Genomic DNA, 23085 nt, shown 5'->3' on the forward strand with positions numbered 1-23085 from the left:
GGGATGACTCGTCATCCAGAAGGTAAGATAAGAAGGAGGGAGGAGGGGAGTGGAATATATGGGAAATGGAATGGGTGGGAGTGGTTTCTGTGCCTTTTTCTTTTTGGCTACCCCCCGTGTAAGGGGAAAAAGCCTTTGGTATATGTATTTATCATTACTATTTTTTTTTGCATCCGACCTAGTTATGGACCAAAAGGTCTCATGCCGGCATGCTCCGCCTTTCTAATCTTTTGTTAGAAACCCTTGGGGTTCGATGTCACTTCTCTGGCAACGAGTAATACTGCTGTATAACGCGAGTATGGCGATGCATCATCGTGCATCAGGCAGCTGATGCTTCCCGCGATCATTTGACTCGTACCGAAGAGGTTAATGGAAAAATACCACAACAGTTCACATTTTTAAAATGTTTTAATATAACTCTTTTTATATCACACATACAACATAAGAATAAAGGAGACTGCAAGAGACCATAAGGCCTACACTAGGCAGCTCCGTACAAACCATCACATTTTTTATTTTATATAGTACATACAAGAAATACAGGCGTATATATCAAAAGCGCAAATCTCGATATAATAGGAATAACCGAGACATGGTGGAGACTTTGAAGCTGAATTTAAAATTGTGGGATTGCAAAACTTTCATCAAGATATAAGTCACAAGAAAGGTGGGGGTGTTCTGTTGTGCGTTAGGAGCAATGTCCATGCTTCTGCTCTAAAGTGAAACAGGATGCATATGATAGTTCGTGGGTTGAACTAATCCAAACAAATAAACAAAAATGAATGTAGGTGCAATATATAGGCCAGTCATTATCATCAGCAGAAGACAAGCTGTTGTTTCAAGAACTGTCTAGTTTCTGCAACCGGGACTTCATTCATAATGGGTGATATCAATTGTATAAGCATTGATTGGATGACCCCACACGGCCATATAGGTAGTCGCTTGATGGATTTTCTCGCTGACAAATACTTAATTCAACATGTAAAAGAGCCCACAAGACATGGAAACTTACTCGATCTATTGATCACTAGCCGCGAAAGCATGATAACCGATGTACAAGTCTGTGAAGCTATTGCAAATAGCACTCACAGAGAACAGTTTTTCGCGAAAAATGTCTATTGCACTGGTCACACTGCAATGGATTCTCTCCTGTATGGGTCATCATGTGACGTGACGTTTGAGAAGATCCTTACGTGGAAAAAAGCTTTATTGCACACGCCACATTGGAATGTCTTCTCTTCAGCGTGGGTAGTCATGTGATATTTGAGAACACCCTTTTGTGTGAAAGCGGAATCACACATATCACACTACAATGGATTCTCTCCTGTGTGGCTCATCATGTGACGTTTGAAATCACCCATTTGTGAGAAAACTGAATCACACGTATCACACTGGAATGGCTTCTCTCCTGGGTGGGTCATCATGTGACTTTCGAGATTACCCTTTTGTGAGAAAGCGGAATCACACATGTCACACTGGAATGGCTTCTCTCCTGTGTGGGTCATCATGTGATCTTTGAGATTACGCTTTCGTGAGAAAGCGGAATCACACATGCCACACTGAAATGGCTTCTCTCCTGTGTGGGTCATCATGTGACGTTTGAGATTACGCTTTTGTGAGAAAGCAGAATCACACATGTCACACTGGAATGGCTTCTCTCCTGTGTGGGTCATCATGTGAAGTTTGAGACTACCCTTACGTGAGAAAGCGGAATCACACATGTCACACTGGAATGGCTTCTCTCCTGTGTGGGTCATCATGTGATCTTTGAGATCACCCTTTCGTGAGAAAGCGGAATCACACATGCCACACTGGAATGGCTTCTCTCCTGTGTGGGTCATCATGTGACGTTTGAGATTACGCTTTTGTGAGAAAGCGAAATCACACATGTCACACTGGAATTGTTTCTCTCCTGTGTGGCTCATCATGTGACTTTTGAGATCATCCTTTCGTGAGAAAGCGGAATCACACATGTCACACTTGAATGGTTTCTCTCCTGTGTGGGTCATCATGTGACTTTTAAGGAGACCCTTACCTGAGAAAGCGGAATCACACATGTCACACTGGAATGGCTTCTTTCCTGTGTGGGTCATCATATGATGTTTGAGATTATGCTTTTGTGAGAAAGCAGAATCACACAAGTCACACTGAAATGGCTTTTCTCCTGTGTGGGTCATCATGTGACGTTTAAGACGACCCTTTAGTGAGAAAGCGGAATCACACATGCCACACTGGAATGGCTTCTCTCCTGTGTGGCTCATCATGTGACGTTTGAGATCATCCTTTCGTGAGAAAGCGGAATCACACATATCACATTGGAATGGGTTCTCTCCTGTGTGGCTCATCATGTGACGTTTGAGATCACGCTTTTTTGAGAAAGCGTAATCACACATGTCACACTGGAATGGTTTCTCTCCTGTGTGGGTCCTCATGTGACTTTTAAGGTGACCCTTATGTGAGAAAGCGGAATCACACATGTCACACTGGAATGGCTTCTCTCCTGTGTGGGTCATCATATGATGTTTGAGATGATGCTTTTGTGAGAAAGCAGAATCACACATATCACACTGAATTGGCTTCTCTCCTGTGTGGCTCATCATGTGACATTTGAGATAACGCTTTTGTGAGAAAGCAGAATCACACAAGTCACACTGGAAAGGCTTCTCTACTATGTGCGTCATCATGTGATATATGTGACAATCTTTGGCAAAATATAGGTCACACTAGAAAGGCTTCTCTCCTGTGTGGGCCATCACTTGATGTTTAAAATGAGTTGTGAGATAGCCGAGCTATCGATGCTACATCGGGTTTTCTTTGTTGATACCTTTCTGAAAAAAAAATGAGATTAACTTTTAGAGATATGTAATAGTAGGACTGTTGGTGTTTTGTACACAAACCATTTCATACATGCCATCCTCTATTATAAGAATAGTTTGCCTAAAAACACATAGTAAAATCGATTATCAAAATGGTCAACTGGTCATTATAGCAGTGTTTGCTTTGTTAGCCTAGTTGTGGGTTGAAATTCCATACTTCTCTCCTACTCAAAGGAGTAATTATTAATTACCTACGATGCACCTCGTAGAGGCAACGTCACCTGCATGGAGGGAGGGGGGGGGGTTAGGGTAGACTCAAACCTGCCCTTCAACCAACCAGTACTAAAACAAACTTTTAAGATTATCTTATCGACTAACGGTTTATGTCTATAGTAATTGCATGTCTGACATGAGAGAATGTAAACACTGAACACGTTTGATACGTCACCTTATCTATATCTACCAATTTGGCAGCGGCAATCAGAACCAATGAAAAACTACACCAATTGAAGCAACCTTTAACGCAGAGGCACACTACTTGCTTTGCTGTCAAAATCTTGCGCACATCACATAGGGAGTGTTTTGCAGATGACTTTTTGGGCTAACGGCAATCAAAAAGGAAGACAAAGCGTCCCGCCGAACTTTCTATGTTAACAAAAGAATAAATACAAATGCAATTTGTACAAGTGAAATACACACTTGCACGAAAAAAGGAAATAAATTAAATCACGTTCATACACACTGTGACCTTCGTTCACCCTGTACTCTCTCACTTTATCTTTTTCTGCCATTGTGTTCCTAGTGCCCAGGTATACTGGATTTAAGTCTATGCACCTATTTACGCTAATCTCTTTTGTCGTCCACACTTCTATGAATAATCTCCTTTTCTTCGAGTTGCCTCTGTGCACCACTGTCGCTCCTTCTTGGTCAACGTTGTGCTGTAGTTCGTTCATGTGTTAATAAAGTGCTGAGGCTGCATCTTTCCGTTTAATTGCCCGTTTATGTTATTCAATTCTAGTGGCGAGCTTCTTATACGTTTCTCCTATGTAATCTGCATCACAATCCAAACATCCAATGCGGTACACTACGCCCGACTGCTGAGTGGGTGCTTCCATGTCCCACCCCTACACCAAACCACTTTCAAGTTCAAAGGACTACAAAGGAGAAGCATACCGACAGGAGACCTTTTGGTCCATAACTCGGTCGGATGAGAAAAAAAAACATGAATAGATAAAAAGGTAAAGTTAGATTATAACCTATCAGGTAAATAGTAAATAATAAATGGACAGATAAATAATAATAAACAAATTGAGAAATAACAACCAATAGTGTGAAATAATGTCACTTTTAATGTTGTCCATTCCCTTCAGAATCTTAGACCTGCATCAAGTCACCTGAGTCTACGCTTTTTAGGGAAAATAGATTCATATGTCTTAATTGATTTTCGTATAATTCCTTTTTGATATTTGGAATCAGTTTTGTGGCTCGCCGTTGTACTCTTTCCAATCTGTCAATCCCTTCAATGAAAGTCAGTGACCATAAGGAAACGGCATATTCCAATTGTGGTTGAAGTCATAAGATCACGCAATCAGTTCTGGAATCTTGTTTGCTTTCTCAGAGGCTGAAATATACTGTTTAGATGATTTGAGATAGTTACTGATAATTAGCCCGAGATCCTTTTCACTATCCACTTTTGTTAACGAATTTATAAAAAAAGAAAAGAAAAAATTGTAATCGTACTGTTATTTTTACCTTTGTGCATAACCTTGCATTTGTGTAAAATTCCATTAGCCACTTTTCAGACCATTAGTTTAAGTGATCATTTGCCATTCCACAGTTTTGTATCACCAGCAAATTTGGACACGATAGATTTCAGTACGTGGTCTATATCATTGATATATACTATGAATACAAGTGGCCAAAGAAAGGAACCCTGAGGAACTCCACTTTGTAAGAACATCTTTGCCTCTGCGAGTTCGGTGGATTATATCAGAAACATAAAGGTCATGACACCTAGAAAAGAGAAACCAAGTATCAAGAAAGTGGTATCCCAGTTGCTTGAACTGTGATATCCTCTCATTGATCCTTATGGCTTTAACACAGGCTGTACTACTCTTGTAAAAAAAAAAAATCTTGACTGCTGTTAACAGCTTTCCTCCTATCCCATACATCTGTAAAACCTCCCACAGTGCCTTTCCGTCTACCCTGTCAAAGCCCTTTTCCAAATACTAAAAGGTCCAAAATCATCTTAACCCTTTGCTAAAGCTTCCTCACATATCCGTCTTACCACGAAAATCAGACTTTGCACATCACGTAAACGCTCTCAATGAGCAGACGCTAAGTCATCGACTTGAACCCAAGTTGCTGGTTCCTTCTGAGATTTTGATTTCTAATAACCAAAGATGCTCCCCGGGTGAATTGAACTTGCACTTGATCGCACATTTGTTTATTGTTTAACTTTACCCATTCATTATTTACGTTACTACTATTTCTATTTATTTGTTCATTTATAGTTGTTTTCTCCCACCCGGCCTAGTTATGGGCCAAAAGGTCCCCTGTCGGCATACTTCTCTTTTTCAATCCTTTGTAAATAGAAATGGTTACCCTCATAAACATGTATGCACATCACACCCACACCGTTGACAGTGTCCCAGCCCTGTCTCCCAGAGCAAAATACTGCTTAACACGCCGCCTAACCTTGAGGTGCACATGCATGTATCCGTGCTACTCGCCAACAACCACCACTTGACTACTGTTAATGTTGGTCACTGATTACTTAGTTGGTCATATCAATACACAACCATATGCAGTTCATATATTGGAAACTCCCCAAAATTGGAAAACTGCTCATTATAATGGTGTTGGCTACTACCCTTTTCTATTCTTTCACTACAATGTAAACAAACACATAGTTGCCAGATCAACTCCGACATGAGGCACTGTCCAATCCGTGTACCAGCTATAACTGTTGGCAATATTACAAACCAATACCGAAGGTATATTGCCCTGAGACTCACTCGAGGAAAGACATTACATAAAAACATAGTCAAAAATAATTCTATACAGAACTGTCAGCGACACTAGAATTATGTGATATTTGAGAGCACTCCTTTCTGAGTAAGCTGCGTCACACAGGTCACACTTGAAAGGCTTCTGTCTAGTGTGGTTCATCATGTGACGTTTGAGGTGCTCCTTTCGTGAGGGAGTTGCATCACACAGGTCATATTGGAAAGGGTTCTCCCCACTGTGGGTCATCATCGCGTGGTATTTGAGAGGACTCTATTGTCAGAAAGCTGCAGATTCACACATGCCACATTCGAAAGGCTTCTCTCCACTGTGGGTCACTGTGTGATATTTAAGGGCACGCTTTCCTGAAGAAAAAAAAACTGCTTTACACAAGTTGCATTTGAAAGGCTTCTCTGCAGTGTGGGTCATCATGTGTTCTTTAAGAAAACCCTTTCGTGAGAAAGATGCATCACACAGACCACATTGGAAAGGCTCCTCTACAGTGGGTGTCATCACGTGATATCTAGGAGCACTCTTTCGTGACAAAGTTGTATCACACAGGTCAAGCATCAAAGGCTTCTCTCCAGGTCATCATGTGATGTTTGAGACGATCACTTCGTGAAAAAGATGCACCACACAGGTCACATTGGAAAGGCTTCTCTCCCGTGTGGGTCATCACGTGGTCTTTGAGAGCACACTTACTGTCCTGGCAAAACTGTATCACCCTGTTCGCAATTAAAAGGCTTCTCTCCAGTGTGTGTCATCGCGTGATATTGTGTCAGACGCCTCACCAGACTCTATCATATGATGAATATACGAGATCTTAGTATACCCTTTCCCAGGAAATTTTGATATTTACCCTCGACCTGAAAAATATATAATGCTTGACATCCAACTTTTAAAGAGCATGTAATACGAGCAACACGAGTTTATACAAATACAGTCTGGCTTCAACCAAAACGAAGTGGGGGAGGGGAACAAATAACTCGTATCAAACGAGCTTAATGGGAGAAATGAAAGGCTGAATAAACACTTCAAAGAGATCGATGGCAGGCAAGAAAAAGGGGGTCTGTGTATAATGTAGGATACAATGGCATAATTGGAAACAATAACCTTTGACAAACTTTCACAAAAGTCCAAATTGTAAGAGGCTGGGAGGAAACTAAAAATAAAAACTATAGAGAGTTGGGTTGAAGACGGGTAGGTCATTTATAAACAATAGCCCGACCGAGCTGCGTTACGCCTTTCCATCTTGTTTGTAAATAACAGCCAGGGACCTAGAGTGTACATTTACAATATTGCTGACACGACATTCCTTTGTAACTTGAGTGAGAATTATGCAGGGTCTCGAGATTATTCCAAGTAAACAATATTGCCGTATAGACTTGAAACAAAGAATCTGATTGGCGAAAGGATGGAGAAAATTCAATTGGTTCACGAATGTAAAATCACGCCCTTTGGGGAGAATCTTGAATATAAATTGATCATTGTACTAAGGAAATCCTTATGTAACTGCAAAGATCACGTAGAATCTTGCATACGTGTTTTTGGGGGGATTCATTCATTTGAAGAACCTCAAGGAGAGAGCGTTGTGTACAATTCGATTTACCATAAGATATAGAAGATTACTACATTTCCTTTCTCCTTGACAAAAGACTACAGTAACTAAAAGAAGCGAGTCGCCATTTCCATAAGTGAGTACCCCAAGGGCGGCAACAGCGGCAACGAGTAGCGGCACCGAGGGAAAGAACGCACGCAAATAAAACATCTCCGAAGAGAAGCACTCAACGCACGCAACTAAAACATCTCCGAAGAAGAAGAACCTTTAACGTACGCAACTAGAACGCACGTAATTTAACGCACGCAACAAAAACGTCTCCAGAGAGAAGCACTCAACGCACGCAACTAAAGACTACATCTAAAGAATTCCGTGCGACATATTACGTGCTTGCACATGTATTGGTGCAGCCAAGCATTCATCGTACGCAACGTCTTTGAAGAACTAAACAAGATAATTTGTCTACAAAGAAAATGCAAGCAACTACTCACGAACTCCAGGCAACAGACGGGACCACGTAGTGCACGTAAATCCCCACCCTGGTACGAGGACGAGCTACTTTGCATCACCATTGTTAAAAACTCTGATCCACTTGAACACCTCTATTAGATCACCCCGCACTCTGCGTTTTTCCAGAGAGTGCAAGTTCAGGTGCCTAAGCCTGTCGGAAGGCAAATTTCTGAGTCCATGTATCATTTTGGACATTCTTTTCTGTACTGATTCTAGTGAATTGATGTTCATTTTGTAGGACGGAGACCAAAACTGTACCGCATAGTCAAGGATGGGTCTAACTATAGCTAGAGTTTAATAATTACCTCTGCCCTTATGTTCGTTACCGTCCTAGCAATGAAACCTAGTGCTCTGTTAGCTTTATTCCTAGCGCTAATGCACTGTTTACTGGTTTTAAGGTCCGGACTCACTAGAACTCCCAAGTCTCTCTCACACTTAGTTTTCTCTAAAAGCATGTTATCTAAGCTCCATCTATTTTCGGGGTTGTGTAGCCCTACGTTTAACACGCTACATTTAGAGATATTGAAGTTCATTTGCCATTTCACCGACCATGTAAATAATTTGTTACGATCATCCTGCAGAATCTCTGCGTCGTCTCCTGACCTAAACAGGTGTCCTATTTTAGTGTAGTCCGCAAACTTACTAACTTCATTATTTATCCCCCTCATATTCACTCCTTCCACCTCTGCCTTCCACACTTCTTTTACAAATCTTACTTCACTCATTCTTTCCATGTGTCCAAACCATCCTAATACTCTTTCATCAAACCTATCTCCCAGCTCCCTTTCCACCCCTGTTCTCCTTCTCATCTCCTCAGTTCACTCTATCTAGCCTAGTAACCCCTATCATACTTCTCAGACATTTCATCACAAACACATTCAGACTCCTTATCTCTTCCTCTCTCATGTTCCATGTTTCTACCCCATACAGTGCTGTTGGTACAATCACTCCTTCATATAACCTCCTTTTAGCATCCATTCCCAGATGTCTATTTCTCATTACACTTTTTAATCCACCAAGGCATTTACTCACTTCTCTCAATCTACATTCTACCTCCTCCTTTTCCTGCCACATTCACACCCAAGTATCTAAAACTATCCAATTCCTCCAGTCTTTCACCCTTAATGCTCACTTCCAGCCTGCTGTCACTCTCTCCCCTTGTACATCTCATCACCTTACTTTTGCCCACATTTATCTTCAGCTTCCTTCTTTCACACACCTTATCAAACTCTGTCACTAACTTCCTCAATCCCTCCTCTGATCCTGCTACAAGCGCAGTGTCGTCAGCAAACAACAACTGGCTCACCTCCCACTTTTCTCCATTTTCTTTAACCATCTCCAACCCCTGACCCACTACCCTTGCATTTACCTCTCACACCACCCCACCCATGTAAATATTGAACACCTTGTATATACTGTATATACAGTATATATATATATATATATATATATATATATACATATATATATAATGTATATATATATATATAAATATATATATATATATATATATATATATATATATACATATATATATATATATATATATAATACACACACACATCAAGTAACGTAGATGTCGTAACACAAGAGTAAAATAAAACTTAAACCCACTCTCGGAGAAAGATAAGCTGAGATATAGTGTAAACTGTATATTTCGATCACTGTGGTCCTCTTCAGCAGTTACAATTATTGGGTACATAGACAAGAACGTATATACAGAGGAGAAAGCTACAAAAGGGAACTAGGTAAACTTCAAGTGACGTGCCCTGAGTGGGGCTGCATTTTTCCAATCTATTCTGTGATCTAAAAGACTTGAGTGGAGGAATACAGCTGAGTTTTCTTGGCCGTATTTTCATGAATTTTTATGTTCTTTTATCCTGGTAAGTAGATCACGTCCCGTTTGTCCCCAGTACATTTTATCAAAATCAAGACATGGTATTTTTTTATACTCCGGGGTTGTCTTTATTAGGAGTTCTGTGATAGACATTAAAAAAAAAAAAAGTGGTAAATTTCCATCACAGAACTCCTTGGGTGTTATTATGAGATTATTTGCAGGAACTGAAAATATGAGTCATGATGAATATCATTGTAGAAACCCAACTTTCTATTTGTATCACAATTGAGTAGGACATAGAACACAGGATTGTAGAGGAATGCCAATTTTTTTTTGTATTCACCCAGAAACAGGAGTAAAAACCCCAGAAGACACAAAATAAAACAACACTACAGAGCTAACCTTAGAGGGACAGACGTTATAGTGTACTGAAAAGGGATGACAAAGAGAACAACAACACAGGAGATTTTTTCTCTCTCATTTACTGTAACAATTGGAAGGACTTCTGTAGGACACATCATTGTGAGTAAATTTATTCAAAAGACCTATTCAAATATTTATTGATACAGGATCTGTAGTAAATGTTATAACCAGTAAAATGCTTGAGTTACCTATGTCTGAAAAGGGATATATGTGTTTCTTGCCATTGATTAATTATCTGTCAAGATTTTGTATTTTACAACCCATTCCAAATAAGAGAGCCGAAACAATTGTTTCAGTAATATATGAACGAATCTGTAATTCCACAGCTCCCAAGATCTTAGTTTCAGACAATGCTGCTGAATTTAACAACAAAATCTTGGAAGAATTATGTAAGTTATTTAAGGTAAACAAAATTAATATGCAAGTCAATTATCCTCAAAGTAATGGATCGGAATCCTGTGTGTCCTGGAATCCTTTGTGCAAAATTTAGTTGTTGCAAATTCTGGTCATGTCCTCCCTTCTCCCAATGCCCCAACTTGTAAGGATAATTAACTCACCTAAGAAAGATTGTAATTTCCAACCTTTCTTTGGTGAAGTAAAGATACCATTCTATTATCCCTTGTAAACTGCACACTTAAGTGTTTCTTCAATAATAACAGAGGTTCTTTTCGCTTCTGAATTTAGATTCAACCTGTACAAACTGATGCCCTTCCCAATGAAAGTAAATAATTCAATTTTTGAACTTGACACACCAGTGATAGATTCACTAGATTACATCTTTTCTCTAGATAACTTAACAGAGTACAATCTTTAATGATAACCTTAAAAATTGTAAGATCCCTAACAATATTCTCTACCTGTGCCATGCTTTTATTTATTTATTTTAGAGTATGACAGAAAATTTTGAAAGCAATAAAAAAGATGTTTTGGAAGGAAATTAAAAGAGGAAGAGGAGGTGAATTAAGTAGAGAAGAAAAGGTAAAAGGTGCAGATGGAGAGATGATAATGGAAGAGAAGGCAGTGAGAGGAAGGTGGGCACAGTATTTTAGGGAGTTGCTAAATGTGAAGGAGGATAGGGAGGGAAAGGTAGTTGCAGTGGGAAGTGCTAAGAAAATGAGTGATGAGTGAGGAAAATGGAGGAGAAATAGGGAAAGATGAAGTGGAAGCAGCTGTTAAGATGATAAGAGCAGGTAAGGCACCTGGGTTGGATGGATGCAATGCAGAATGTCTGAAGAAAGGAAGTACAGTTATGGTGGACTGGCTGGTGAGGTTATTTAATGTTTGCTGGAGAGAGGGTAGAGTACCGGAGGACTGGAGGAGTGCCTGTATAGTTCCGCTTTACAAAGGAAAGGGGGACAAGTGTGAGTGTAGTAGTTACAAAGGGATCAGCTTGTTGAGTGTAGTTGGGAAGGCTTATGGGAGGATCTTGATTGAGAGGATTAGGAGAGGAACAGAGGGAGTAATTGGTGAGGAACAGTGTGGGTTTAGGACAGGTAGGGGTTGTGTAGATCAGATTTTTGTGGTAAGACAGATATGTGAGAAAGCTATAGGAAAGGAGAAGGATGTTTTTTGGGCTTTTATGGATCTGTAAAAGGCTTATGACAGGGTAGACAGGAAGGCACTGTGGGAGATACTGCAGATATATGGGATAGGAGGAAAGCTGTTAAGAGCAGTCAAGAGTTTTTATGATTGTAGAGCTTGCGTTAGGATTAGAAATGGAGAGAGTGAATGGTTTGAGGTAAAGGTGGGACTTCGTCAGGGGTGTGCTATATCACCCTGGTTGTTCAATTTATAATTGGATGGGGTGGTGCGACAGATGAATGGAAGGGTAGTGGGTCAGGGGTTGGAGATGGTTAAAGAAAATGGAGAAAAGTGGGAGGTGAGCCAGCTGTTGTTTGCTGACGACACTGCGCTTGTAGCAGGATCAGAGGAGGGATTGAGGAAGTTAGTGACAGAGTTTGGGAAGGTGTGTGAAAGAAGGAAGCTGAAGATAAATGTGGGCAAAAGTAAGGTGATGAGATGTAAAAGGGGAGAGAGTGACAGCAGGCTGGAAGTGAGTATTAAGGATGAAAGACTGGAGGAAGTGGATAGTTTCAGATACTTGGGTGCGAATGTGACAGGAAAGGGAGGAGTGGGGGTGGAGGTAGAATGTAGATTGAGAGAAGCGAGTAAATGCCTTGGTGGATTAAAAAGTGTAATGAGAAATAGACATCTGGGAATGGATGCTAAGAGGAGGTTATATGAAGGAGTGATTGTGCCAACATCAATGTATGGGGCAGAAACATGGAACATGAGAGAGGAAGAGAGAGGGAGTCTGAATGTGTTTGAGATGAAATGTCTGAGAAGTATGATACAGGTTACTATGCTACAGTAGATAGAGTGAGAAATGAGGAGGTGAGGAGGAGAACAGGGGTGGAAAGGGAGCTGGAAGATAGGTTTGATGAAAGAGTATTAGGATGGTTTGGACACATGGAAAGAATGAGTGAAGAAAGATTTGTAAAAGAAGTGTGGAAGGTGGAGGTGGAGGGAGTGAATATGAGTGGGTGTCCTAGGATGAGATGGATGGATGGGGTGAAAGGGGCTTTACAAAAGAGAGGAATGTCTGTAGGGGAAGGACAGGAGAGGACAGAAGATAGGGGTGAATGGAGAAGGGTTGTGTATAGATGAGGCTATGATGCATGAGGGGGAGTGGGTGGGGGATGGGGGGTATGGAAGCATGTATGAGAAAAAACTTGACGCAGTCCGAAGGGATTTCTCCCCATCTTCTCCTTTTCTGCATGAGGGGACCAAGAGGGGGTCACTGAATTTATGAAGTGGCCTTGCTGTGGATGTGCTGTGTCTTGCGACACTGCTTCTGACCCAGGGCAGTGGACAGGATGCAGGGATGACCCGTCATCCACGAGGTGCCAAGACAGGAGGGAGGGAGGAGGGTTGAGGGAAGTGGAATATATGGTAAATGAAATAGTTGGGAGTGATTTCTATGCCTTTTTCTTTTTGGCTACTCCCCGTGTAAAGGGGAAAAAGCCTTTGGTATATGTATGTATTTTTATTTTATTCTATTCATCCATTTATTTATTTATATTTTTATTTTTTATTTATTTATCTTTTTGCTCCATTAAGCATTGAAATAAATTTTGTGAAGTTTCACTAGCTAAGAAAATGTCTGTAATACAGAATTGTCACTACAAAAAGGATATTTGTAAACCGGGTTACAGAATATCATGACAATATAAAATCGGTAAAAAGGAAGTAAAGAAAGTAGTGAGTTCTGAAAAAGACCTTGGAGTGATTATCACAAAGGACATGGCACCTGAAAAACAGATAGAAAAAACTGCTATGACCAACAAAGGGGGCCTTTACCTACTTGGACAAAGGAATGGTAAAGAAACTAGTAATCACACTGAGAAGGCCAAAACTGGAGTACAGTATGCAGCAACATTATGGACACCCAATGCTAAAAAGAATATAAAGAAAATTGAAAGAATATGAACAGCAATTACGAATATGGCCCCAACAAATTCAAAACTGTCATATGAAGAGATTGTTAAAGTTGGAAATGCCAACTCTGGAACAAAGAAGAAAAATAGGTGACCTACTGACCATCTATAGAATCATGAGAGAAATGGTCATTAATACAGAAACTGACAAGTTGGAAAGGATATGCAACAAAATGCCACATGATAATGTCTACTATCCTACATTTTCTTGCTTATCATTATAAAACAATTTTTATAGATGTAGAATAAACAATTCAAATGCATCAAGGATAAAATCACCATTATATTTTGCACTTCTATTTCATTGATCAAAATTGCACAAAAAGTATATTTTTGCACTTCTATTTCATATATTCATTAAAACCATACAAAAATTAAATGGATATATAGTATGATAACAAGAATAGATCAATTTCTTTTAAACCATTAAAATTGTCTGATTAGAAATGAAGTCTTAAATCAGAGTATGACCAAAATAATATAAAGCCATCATGCAAGTATGAAAAGCGGAACAACTATTATTGTATTTTTCATTTTATTTTTATTTCATTATTATCATTATTATTTTCTTGGTTGGAAAATAATACCTCCTCTGTATGGACACCCATTAATTCCCTAAAAAGGGAAGACAATAATGTGGCCAATAATTGCACAGGATGCAACCTGCCAACCTACATAGAAACGTCGGAGATGGGAGTAAAAGAACTTTCAAAAAAGCCTCCCAAGATCAAATGAGGAATTCTTTGCAGGTACCAGTTTCAACATCTGAAAAAACCAGTCCCGGCTACAGGTTACACAGAATAAGATAATTAGATTCATACCTAAACCTACATCAACGTAGTCATATTGGTATTGAAGAATTTAGCAAGGTAGGAATGTTACCAGTAAAATATCGTGTCCAGCAGCTGAAACTAAACCAGGTTTACAATGTCATTCATAATTCTGCTCCCTCATATGTGAGCTGTAATTTTACATTATCGGCTGAGAACCGAACCCGGAACAGTCAAGAGTCTCTTATTGTACCTAATGCAGGTCCCTTCACCAAAAACAGTTTTCACTTCACAGGTGCTCAACTATGGAACTCACTAGCTGTGTCCATTAAGAAGACAAATAGCAAGGTTACCTTCAAGAAAAAAGTCAAGGGTTACTATATGTCTCAGCTATGGACAGAGAACAGCCTTGATTTTGTGTACTACTAGCTTAGTGAGGGATACCTGATTCCATGAGTAATACCATCCATATCTGCGTTCACTCATAACTGTTTCTGACCTCCCCTCCCCCCCTTTTTTCAGAAGTTTAGTTCAGCATAACAATGATTGATGTTTACAAATTGGTTTCCACCTTTGTTTTGCCAGTCATAATATGGCATATGTCTCAGGTAGGTTCCGAGAACAGTTATGATCTGACCTCTTTCCTCATTCTCCTTGTTGTTTTACTCATTCGAGTACTGGTCCCCTGTACCCTACCTCTGGTGCTTCAGGTTATAATGTACTACTCATAGTAATTGCCCACTCCATCCTGAGATTCAGGTAAAATGTTAGATTTAATTAATACATAGCCCTAGCTGCAGTGTAGGATTCACTATAACTACATGTTGTTACAGATGTAGAATATTGTAGTATATCATTAATGGTCCTACTCTGATATAGTACTCACTCATACATGTTGATACAGATGTAGAAAAATGCAGTATATTATTAATGGTACTACTCCGTTACAGTACTCACTCATACTGTTTTGTTACAGTTTAACATTATTTTGTTGTTCCTTTGCCTAATGCAATGTTCCTTTTGGATGGTGCTCAAATATTTGGACTCAATGTTCCTATGTGTACAAACATTTCAGTAATATTAGCAAAACTATAACAATGTTTATGTGTCATATGTGTACTGACTGGTATTACTCATGAGTGTCTCTGGTCCCCTCAACCCCCTATGTATGTTTGTCCGTGTGACTTAATGTAGAAAAATTACCTGATGAGGACCACAATGGAAATAAGCGTTCATGCTTTTTGTGTTATCCTCGGCAATTTACATTTATTATTTCGAACTATGTGTTCTTGTCATTATTTGCACTTCATGTACATTGATTTATTGCCAAATAAAGTCTATCTATCTATCTATCTATCAATTTGGAACATCAACATTTTAACGTCATCACCTTAATTTATTTTAATTTTATATGTACAGTTTTCTATTTCTGTATTAGGAAATAAAATAGAAGTGCAAAATATGCAATTGTGTTTTTATACAGGGATTACCTTTGTCTTGTGGCATTTTGTACATAATACCTGACTTAAGAAAATATCACCTTACTGGTTTACAAGAGCTTCACATAATGAACTTGAGGTAAATTAGGTGAAAAAATAATGTATTACATTATCCAAAGTCACACTACACTTAAGGATGTAAATCCCAATACCCACAAAACACCCAACAGGCTATTAGATTTGATTTTTTTTTTACAACAGTTTTCCTGTTGACTTCATTAAATTGGGTCTTTTGTTCCAATCAGAAAACACTTGTTTGTACCAACCCCAACCCCCATACCAGTCATGTCTGGGGACTGCATTGGGAAATAAGTATTTAGAATTAAAGAGGAGTGCAAAGACAGTGATTAATGAGAGAAACAAGGACAACATTGTTCAAATAAACAATAAGACAAGCAGTTTTCTCCAATTCTGACCATACCTAAGATTAGAGAACACAATCACAGTAGGGTTCACTATTCTTTAAAAGATTATTGGGTTCGTTACTCTTTACATTACTATAATCAGGTTTGCTGTTTTTTATATAGATATGTTGGGTTCGCTAATCTTGACATTATCTGAATTAGGGAATACTGTGGGTTGGGTTATGTTATGTTGGGATAGCCATTCTTTAGATGAGGATCATTGGTGTCACTGTTCTTGACATGATCCATATATTTTTTTCCCAACAGTTTTCCTGTTGATTTGACCAAATTGGGTGTTCCATTTCAATTGGAAATCACTTGTTTGTACGAAACCCCCATCCCCATCTGGGGACTGCATTGGGAAATAAGTATTGCAATTTAGAGGAGCATGCAAAGCCAGTGATTAATGAAAGAAATGACAACACTGTTCAAATAAACGATAAATCAAGCACAGTATTCTCCTACTCTGACCATATATAACCTACCCAGTCCCTCTCTCCCTCATGGCAAATAGATTTTTCAATTATATTTGTTCATTTTGTTTCTTGTATTCAATACGAGATAAGTTAATACAAGATCATTTTCATTCTCTTCCATACATATATATCTTTTACAATAATGTAGTTATGATTCTACATAATTTTAGGTATTCACAAATATGTTTGCCAGTCTGCAACCCTTCCCTATATCATCTGCTAGCCCATGTTTAAATACAATAAATTCATAGTAACGTCAGCAACGATTTTCAAAACACTAAGACGAGCATCTTTACAGTTACCAACAATTAGGTAAGGTTACATTATGTTAAATCTCAAGTCTGCAATTCTTACCTGTATCACAATTAGCTTTATCATTCTCAGTATTTTCAACCCCAGATATGAATAGTACCACAAATCAACAGTAACATCAGCGGTGATTAGAAAAGACTAGCATGCATCTTAACATATACCTAATTCTACACCTAAGTCAAAATTCTTATTCAGTACTTGGAATTGTTGTAAAACATCAGCATATACCGTTAACTACTTCCTAGTTCTTAAGGGGCTATTGTTATTTGACAGCCCCCTCTACAATTTTTGAAACGCTGGCTTTCTTTCAACAGAACAAGACCTAATTTGATCTCATTACTAACCTACAGCATTCTAAAGTACCCAACACCTAGACAGCTACAGCCATAATGGACTGCAACTTCCAGGCATCAATCTAATCATGTAGGCACTGTCTGGCAAACGCCTACAATAATCTTTTCCTTACCTGTGTGGTTTCCTTCTTTGCTTACAACTTTCGTGACGCAAATGTCTAAACTATTTCAATTTTTTTTCAAATGTACAAAGGCACTTTTAGAAATGCTTTGACATGGTTTACCCCTACTTACCGAAAATATTTGTTCTGAAGAGTTTATCCAATAAATTAGTACACACACACGCACAACATCAAAGTCCCAGTCGAGTGAGAGTGAATGTGAAGTGCGTGCCTCATATAAGCGAAACCCCGCAAATCCAATTTCGTAAACAAACCCAAGCGATCAAGCGTCGAACGCACAAAGCTTCATGGCCGCTGCCTCCGCCCAATCACATACAGATATTTGCGCTTCGTGTGGCGCGGACGGAGACATTGATCACACCACAGGCTGCAATGGATGCCCTAATTGGATCCACTATCTTTGCAAGGGGCTTCCCCTATATCAAATCATGTCTTCATAAAAACAAACAGAAAATGCACGTGTAAAATGTGTTTTGATAAGATATACGGGGACGACGACGTAGCGATGAACGAAACAAAGGAGGCGGAAGACGCTTTAATTTGGCAGGATAAAAAACACAAAAACACAAAAACGAACAAACTGACAAGAGATATAAGTGCCTCCCTGAACGCATCGAACCCACTTTCACCAACACATACAAGCGACACACCAAAACAAATAACTCAAAGGAGAATACTAGTGAAGGCCCAAGTAGTGCAAGTACACACAGCATACTGGACAACAGTACAATACCGGTCCTGGAGCTGCAACGTCTACGTTGTGGGACCACCCCCCAACCCCAAGAGTTGGGGGCCAATCAGCTCTACGCAGATGGCACCGATCCCCAAGGAGGAGCTACGCCTACCTGGGGGAGTACCAAAATCCTTTTTTTTTTCCAACATACAATGTTACGTTTTTTTCTGCACTGAGGGGTGATTTTCCGGCGATCACCCCTCTTCTACTTTTAGCCGGAGATGTAGAGAGCAATCCTGGGCCCACCACAAACTACACATGCCCAACATGCTCTAAACCCATTACTTCGAGCAGACAGACAAAGGGCTCAGTTCAGTGCAATATGTGCAAAAACTGGGCCCACCTCACTTGTACAACACTTGCAGACACAAACCAATACACAAACACTTGGACATGTTCTACCTGCCCTCCAGTAACCCCACTCCCACCTCCCCAACCACAGCCAACACCCTTACCCACTCCCAATTTCCCTTTGCCCTTACCCCCGATTAGTACTCCCCTTCCTTTGTCCCCGATCTCTCCTTCCCCCCCCCCCTCTGACCCAGATCCTACACCTTCCCCACTACCACCCCAACCTCAACCCCAAACGGCAACATACAACACATACAAAACACACAACATCAACATATTACAACACAACATTGACGGTATTAACACTAAAAAACATGAACTTGAACACTTTCTTAAACAACACAACATACACATTGCGATTTTACAAGAAACAAAACTAAGACACTCACACAAAACACCATCATTTCATAATTACACCACCATCAGACAAGACCGGACTGACGGCAATGGCGGTGGACTCATCACCCTGATCCACCACTCCATCTGTTTTGTGGACACAAGTGCCACAACCAAAATTCTCCTCCCTACCACAGATAACACAACAGAAACCCAATCCATTCGTATCCGCACAGGCAACAATTCAACACTGACAATAGTTAACATGTACATTCCCCCCCAATCATCCCCCACAGTTCCAAACACCTTCAGACCTCAACTTAGCCAACTAACCTCAATCCCCAACCTGATCATGGGTGGTGACTTCAACGCCAAGTCGTCTGCCTGGTATGTCGACAACCCTGACACAGACAGAGGGCTTGATATACAGACTCAATTCGACTCACTGACTATCATGAACAACACGCATAATCATACACATATCCCATACCAAGCCCTCTACACTCCCTCCTCTCCTGATATCACCTTTTGCTCCCCCTGCCTAACCCCAACAACATCATGGAGAGTGGTCGGAGTCCTTGGCTCTGACCACCTTCCAATCATCATCACCACCAAAACAAGATGCACCCCAGCTGGCCACAGACACACTTACACCAATTACAAGAGAGCTAACTGGGAAGCCTTTACTGAAGAGACAGAACAACATTTTGAAACACTTAACAGTACACCAATCACAAACATAAACAATGCTGTGCACGCTTTTAATACAATCATACAAAACGCAGACAAGAGATACATCCCTAGAGGCAACAGAAAATCACACAACCCCAACTTCACACCAGAAATCCTAGGCCTCATCAGACAACGTGACACACTTAAACACGATACCCCCACACCTATCCCTCAAAACATAGCAGACCAAATACAAACACTAAACACTGTGATTGCCAATAAAATACATGAACAAAAAACACAAAATTGGCAAAACTTTATCAATACACTTGATCACAAAACAAACACCAGCAAATTGTACAAAACACTCAACAGCATCACATTATCCAACACTAACACTACACGCTCTCATGCAGCAATAATCACAACAACAGATAATCTACCCTCAAACAGACAACAAGCAAACGCACTCATACGTCATTTTGCACAGACGAGCCATCTTACATCTCACCCTGACGACCGACGCACCATTCGACGTAAGAAAGACTTCCCCACAGACTCAGACTATACACCCTTCATAGACAGTCAGACAAAACTCATAATGCATAATCTCAAGCACTCATCTGCCTGTGGCCCTGATAACATAAGCAACATCCACCTAAAACACATTGGACCACAAGGTATACACGCACTCACAAACATTGCAAACTACAGCTATTCACACAACACTATACCCGACATCTGGAAGCATGGTAAAATAATCACCATTCCAAAACCGAACAAAGACCCAACAATCCCAACATCGCACCGCCCAATCACACTTCTCTGCACCCCCTCTAAAGTCATTGAACGCCTAATACTTAAACTTGTCACACCATATATTCCCCTTGCTGACTCACAACACGGTTTTAGGCCACTACACTCCACAAACACTCTTCTGACAAACCTCACACAAAGAATTTTAGATGGCATCAATTCAGATAGGCCCCACCACAGAACACTTCTTATAACATTGGACATTAGTAAAGCTTTTGATGCTATCCCCCGCCACAACCTAACAAATAAAATATATAACACAGACATGCACAATAACACCAAAAGATGGCTGGCCAATTATCTGGCAGGCAGGAATGCTCATGTGTCATATAATGGCCAATCATCGCACATCAGAAACATTAAGAACGGAGTACCACAGGGCTCAGTTCTATCCCCCACATTATTTAATCTATACATGCATGACTGACCCACACCAGACACCTCAGAAATACAAATCTCTTCCTACGCAGACGACATAACAATCACATGCACACATCGTAACACAGACAAAGCTGCAGAAATAATCCAGCCTTACCTTGACACACTCAACACATGGTTCATCACAAACAGACTCAAAATAGCTCCAACCAAATCTACAGCAACACTTCTCACCAACTGGACAAAAGAACACAAATACATACCTCATCTCTACATCAACAACACTCTAATACCACACACAAACACACCGAAAATTCTTGGTGTAACATACGATACATCCATGTCTTTCAAACAACACCTCACAAACATAAAAAACAAATGCACACCTAGACTTAACGCACTTAAGTCAATCACTGGAACAACATTTGGACAAAACAAAGAAACTAATATAACAATATACAAACAATGCATACGCTCAGTGATGAATTATGCGAGTCCTGCATGGGCTCCTAATCTCAGTGAGACACACCACAACACCCTTCAAATCATACAAAACAAAGCCCTAAAAACAATTACAGGCTGCACAAATACAACACCTACAGACCATTTACACCATGAAACAAAAGTCCTCAAAGTCAAGGACCACCTCGACATGAGAGGCACACAAACACTTGCTGCAGCCACCACAAACACATCACACCCGCTACACTACATAGCAGAACACCCACACACACCAAGAAACATTAAAACTACACCCAAAGACCTTTATTACGCACAGATACTCTCTTCTCTTCCTCCACAACCACCAAATACCAGCCTCCGGAAACATATTCATAATCATATCACTCACCGCTCCATTAACACACTGAAAGACAACACACTGCTGCATGCCAGACCCCCTGATATCCACCCTTCTGAATCCTCTCTCCCACGAAAGGACAGAGTCCACTTGGCCAGACTGCGATGCGGTCACCACCCAGCACTTCTAAGCTACCAGAAGAGGCTGGACGACCGTGTTGTGAACAGCTGCCCAGGATGTAACACTTCACCCCATACCATACAACACATAATGGAAGACTGCATTATACACAACCATGCACGCAAACAACACAACATACACTCTATAAAGGATTTGTGGGAAAACCCAGTTTCGGCTGTGGCCTTCCTTGGGGAGACGGGACTGCTCGGACAGACAGTCTAGGGAACGACAACAACAACAACAACAGTACAATACCAAACAAAGAATCTCAATCAAAGGGAAAGATGAGCGAAATTCTAGGCAGTACGCCTACATCTAACCAGGAATCTCAAACAAAGGAGAATGTAAAGGATAATCTAGGTAGTACACCAGAAAACCTGAATTCCAGCCAGACTGATATAGTTAAGTTAACCCCAACACCAATAAGGGATGGATGCCCCTAAACCGCCCACGGCTAACCCCAACCCGAAGGAGAAGAGGGACACACCTGGTACCTCGATTGCATCTGTCCAGTACTCTGCACCGTCTAACACAGGGCCAGTGAATCCCCAAACAAAGATGAAGCCAAAAGCATGCAGATACTACTTAAGGAATGAATGTAAATATGGTGTAGTGGGTAATGGATGCAAAGAGTCACATCCAAAAATCTGCCAAAAGTTTATGAGGCATGGGCTAGACAAGAGGTCCGGATGCACTTTGGGATGGAAATGTGTTAACTTCCACCCCTTTGTATGCAGACGCTCTCTCCACAAGGGAACATGCCACCAGAGGAACTGCAGATTCCCTCACGTAAAGGAAACCCAGACCCAGAGACCACAAGGAATGGATAATGACCAAAAGGTACAACCTATAACCCATTCCCGACTACAAGCAGCTCCAGGTCCACACAAACCTACCACATCACAACCACCAACTGACCCAAATATACCTAGCACTGGTGCCGACAAAAGCTGGCAAATAAACCAGGTCCAGGATTCAGTAATAGAACGCTAGACCAATATCACCCTAGCCCCAGCAACATGCACAGCAGACCAGAGTGCTTTTTTAGAGCGTCTCATGGAACGAATGCTAGCACTAGAAAAACAGTCACAAATAATAATGACGAGGCTACTAGTCCAAGCGGACGACCACGAACGGAAGCTGATGGGGAGGTGGAGCTGCCACTAAACTGTTTCTTTGTGGGTAACATCAGAGGGCTTTACCCACAAAGCAACCAGTGTAAAGTACCAGTGCTCGA

At 40.5% G+C, this 23085-nt stretch overlaps 1 protein-coding gene across 3 annotated transcripts; it reads right to left on the reverse strand.

The window, feature by feature from the left end:
- Window positions 1-197: 197 nt before the first annotated feature.
- LOC143031795 (uncharacterized) lies at window positions 198-18292 on the reverse strand. Of its 3 annotated transcripts, none has more exons than XM_076196078.1 (2): window positions 17696-18292; window positions 198-2824 (listed from the first exon to the last, which is right to left on the reverse strand). In XM_076196078.1, exon 2 carries the CDS (start codon window positions 2682-2684, stop codon window positions 1308-1310), a length of 1377 nt encoding a protein of 458 aa, XP_076052193.1. In that variant the 5' UTR covers window positions 2685-2824; window positions 17696-18292; the 3' UTR covers window positions 198-1307. The 3 variants fall into 3 exon arrangements, with proteins under 3 accessions (XP_076052193.1, XP_076052191.1, XP_076052192.1); XM_076196076.1 differs by having other exon boundaries at window positions 198-2828; XM_076196077.1 differs by having other exon boundaries at window positions 198-2828; window positions 17575-17699.
- Window positions 18293-23085: the final 4793 nt, after the last annotated feature.

Source organism: Oratosquilla oratoria, chromosome 12 (genome assembly GCF_046742065.1).
Source record: "Oratosquilla oratoria isolate Oo_2021 chromosome 12, ASM4674206v1, whole genome shotgun sequence".
Lineage (NCBI taxonomy): Eukaryota > Metazoa > Arthropoda > Malacostraca > Stomatopoda > Squillidae > Oratosquilla > Oratosquilla oratoria.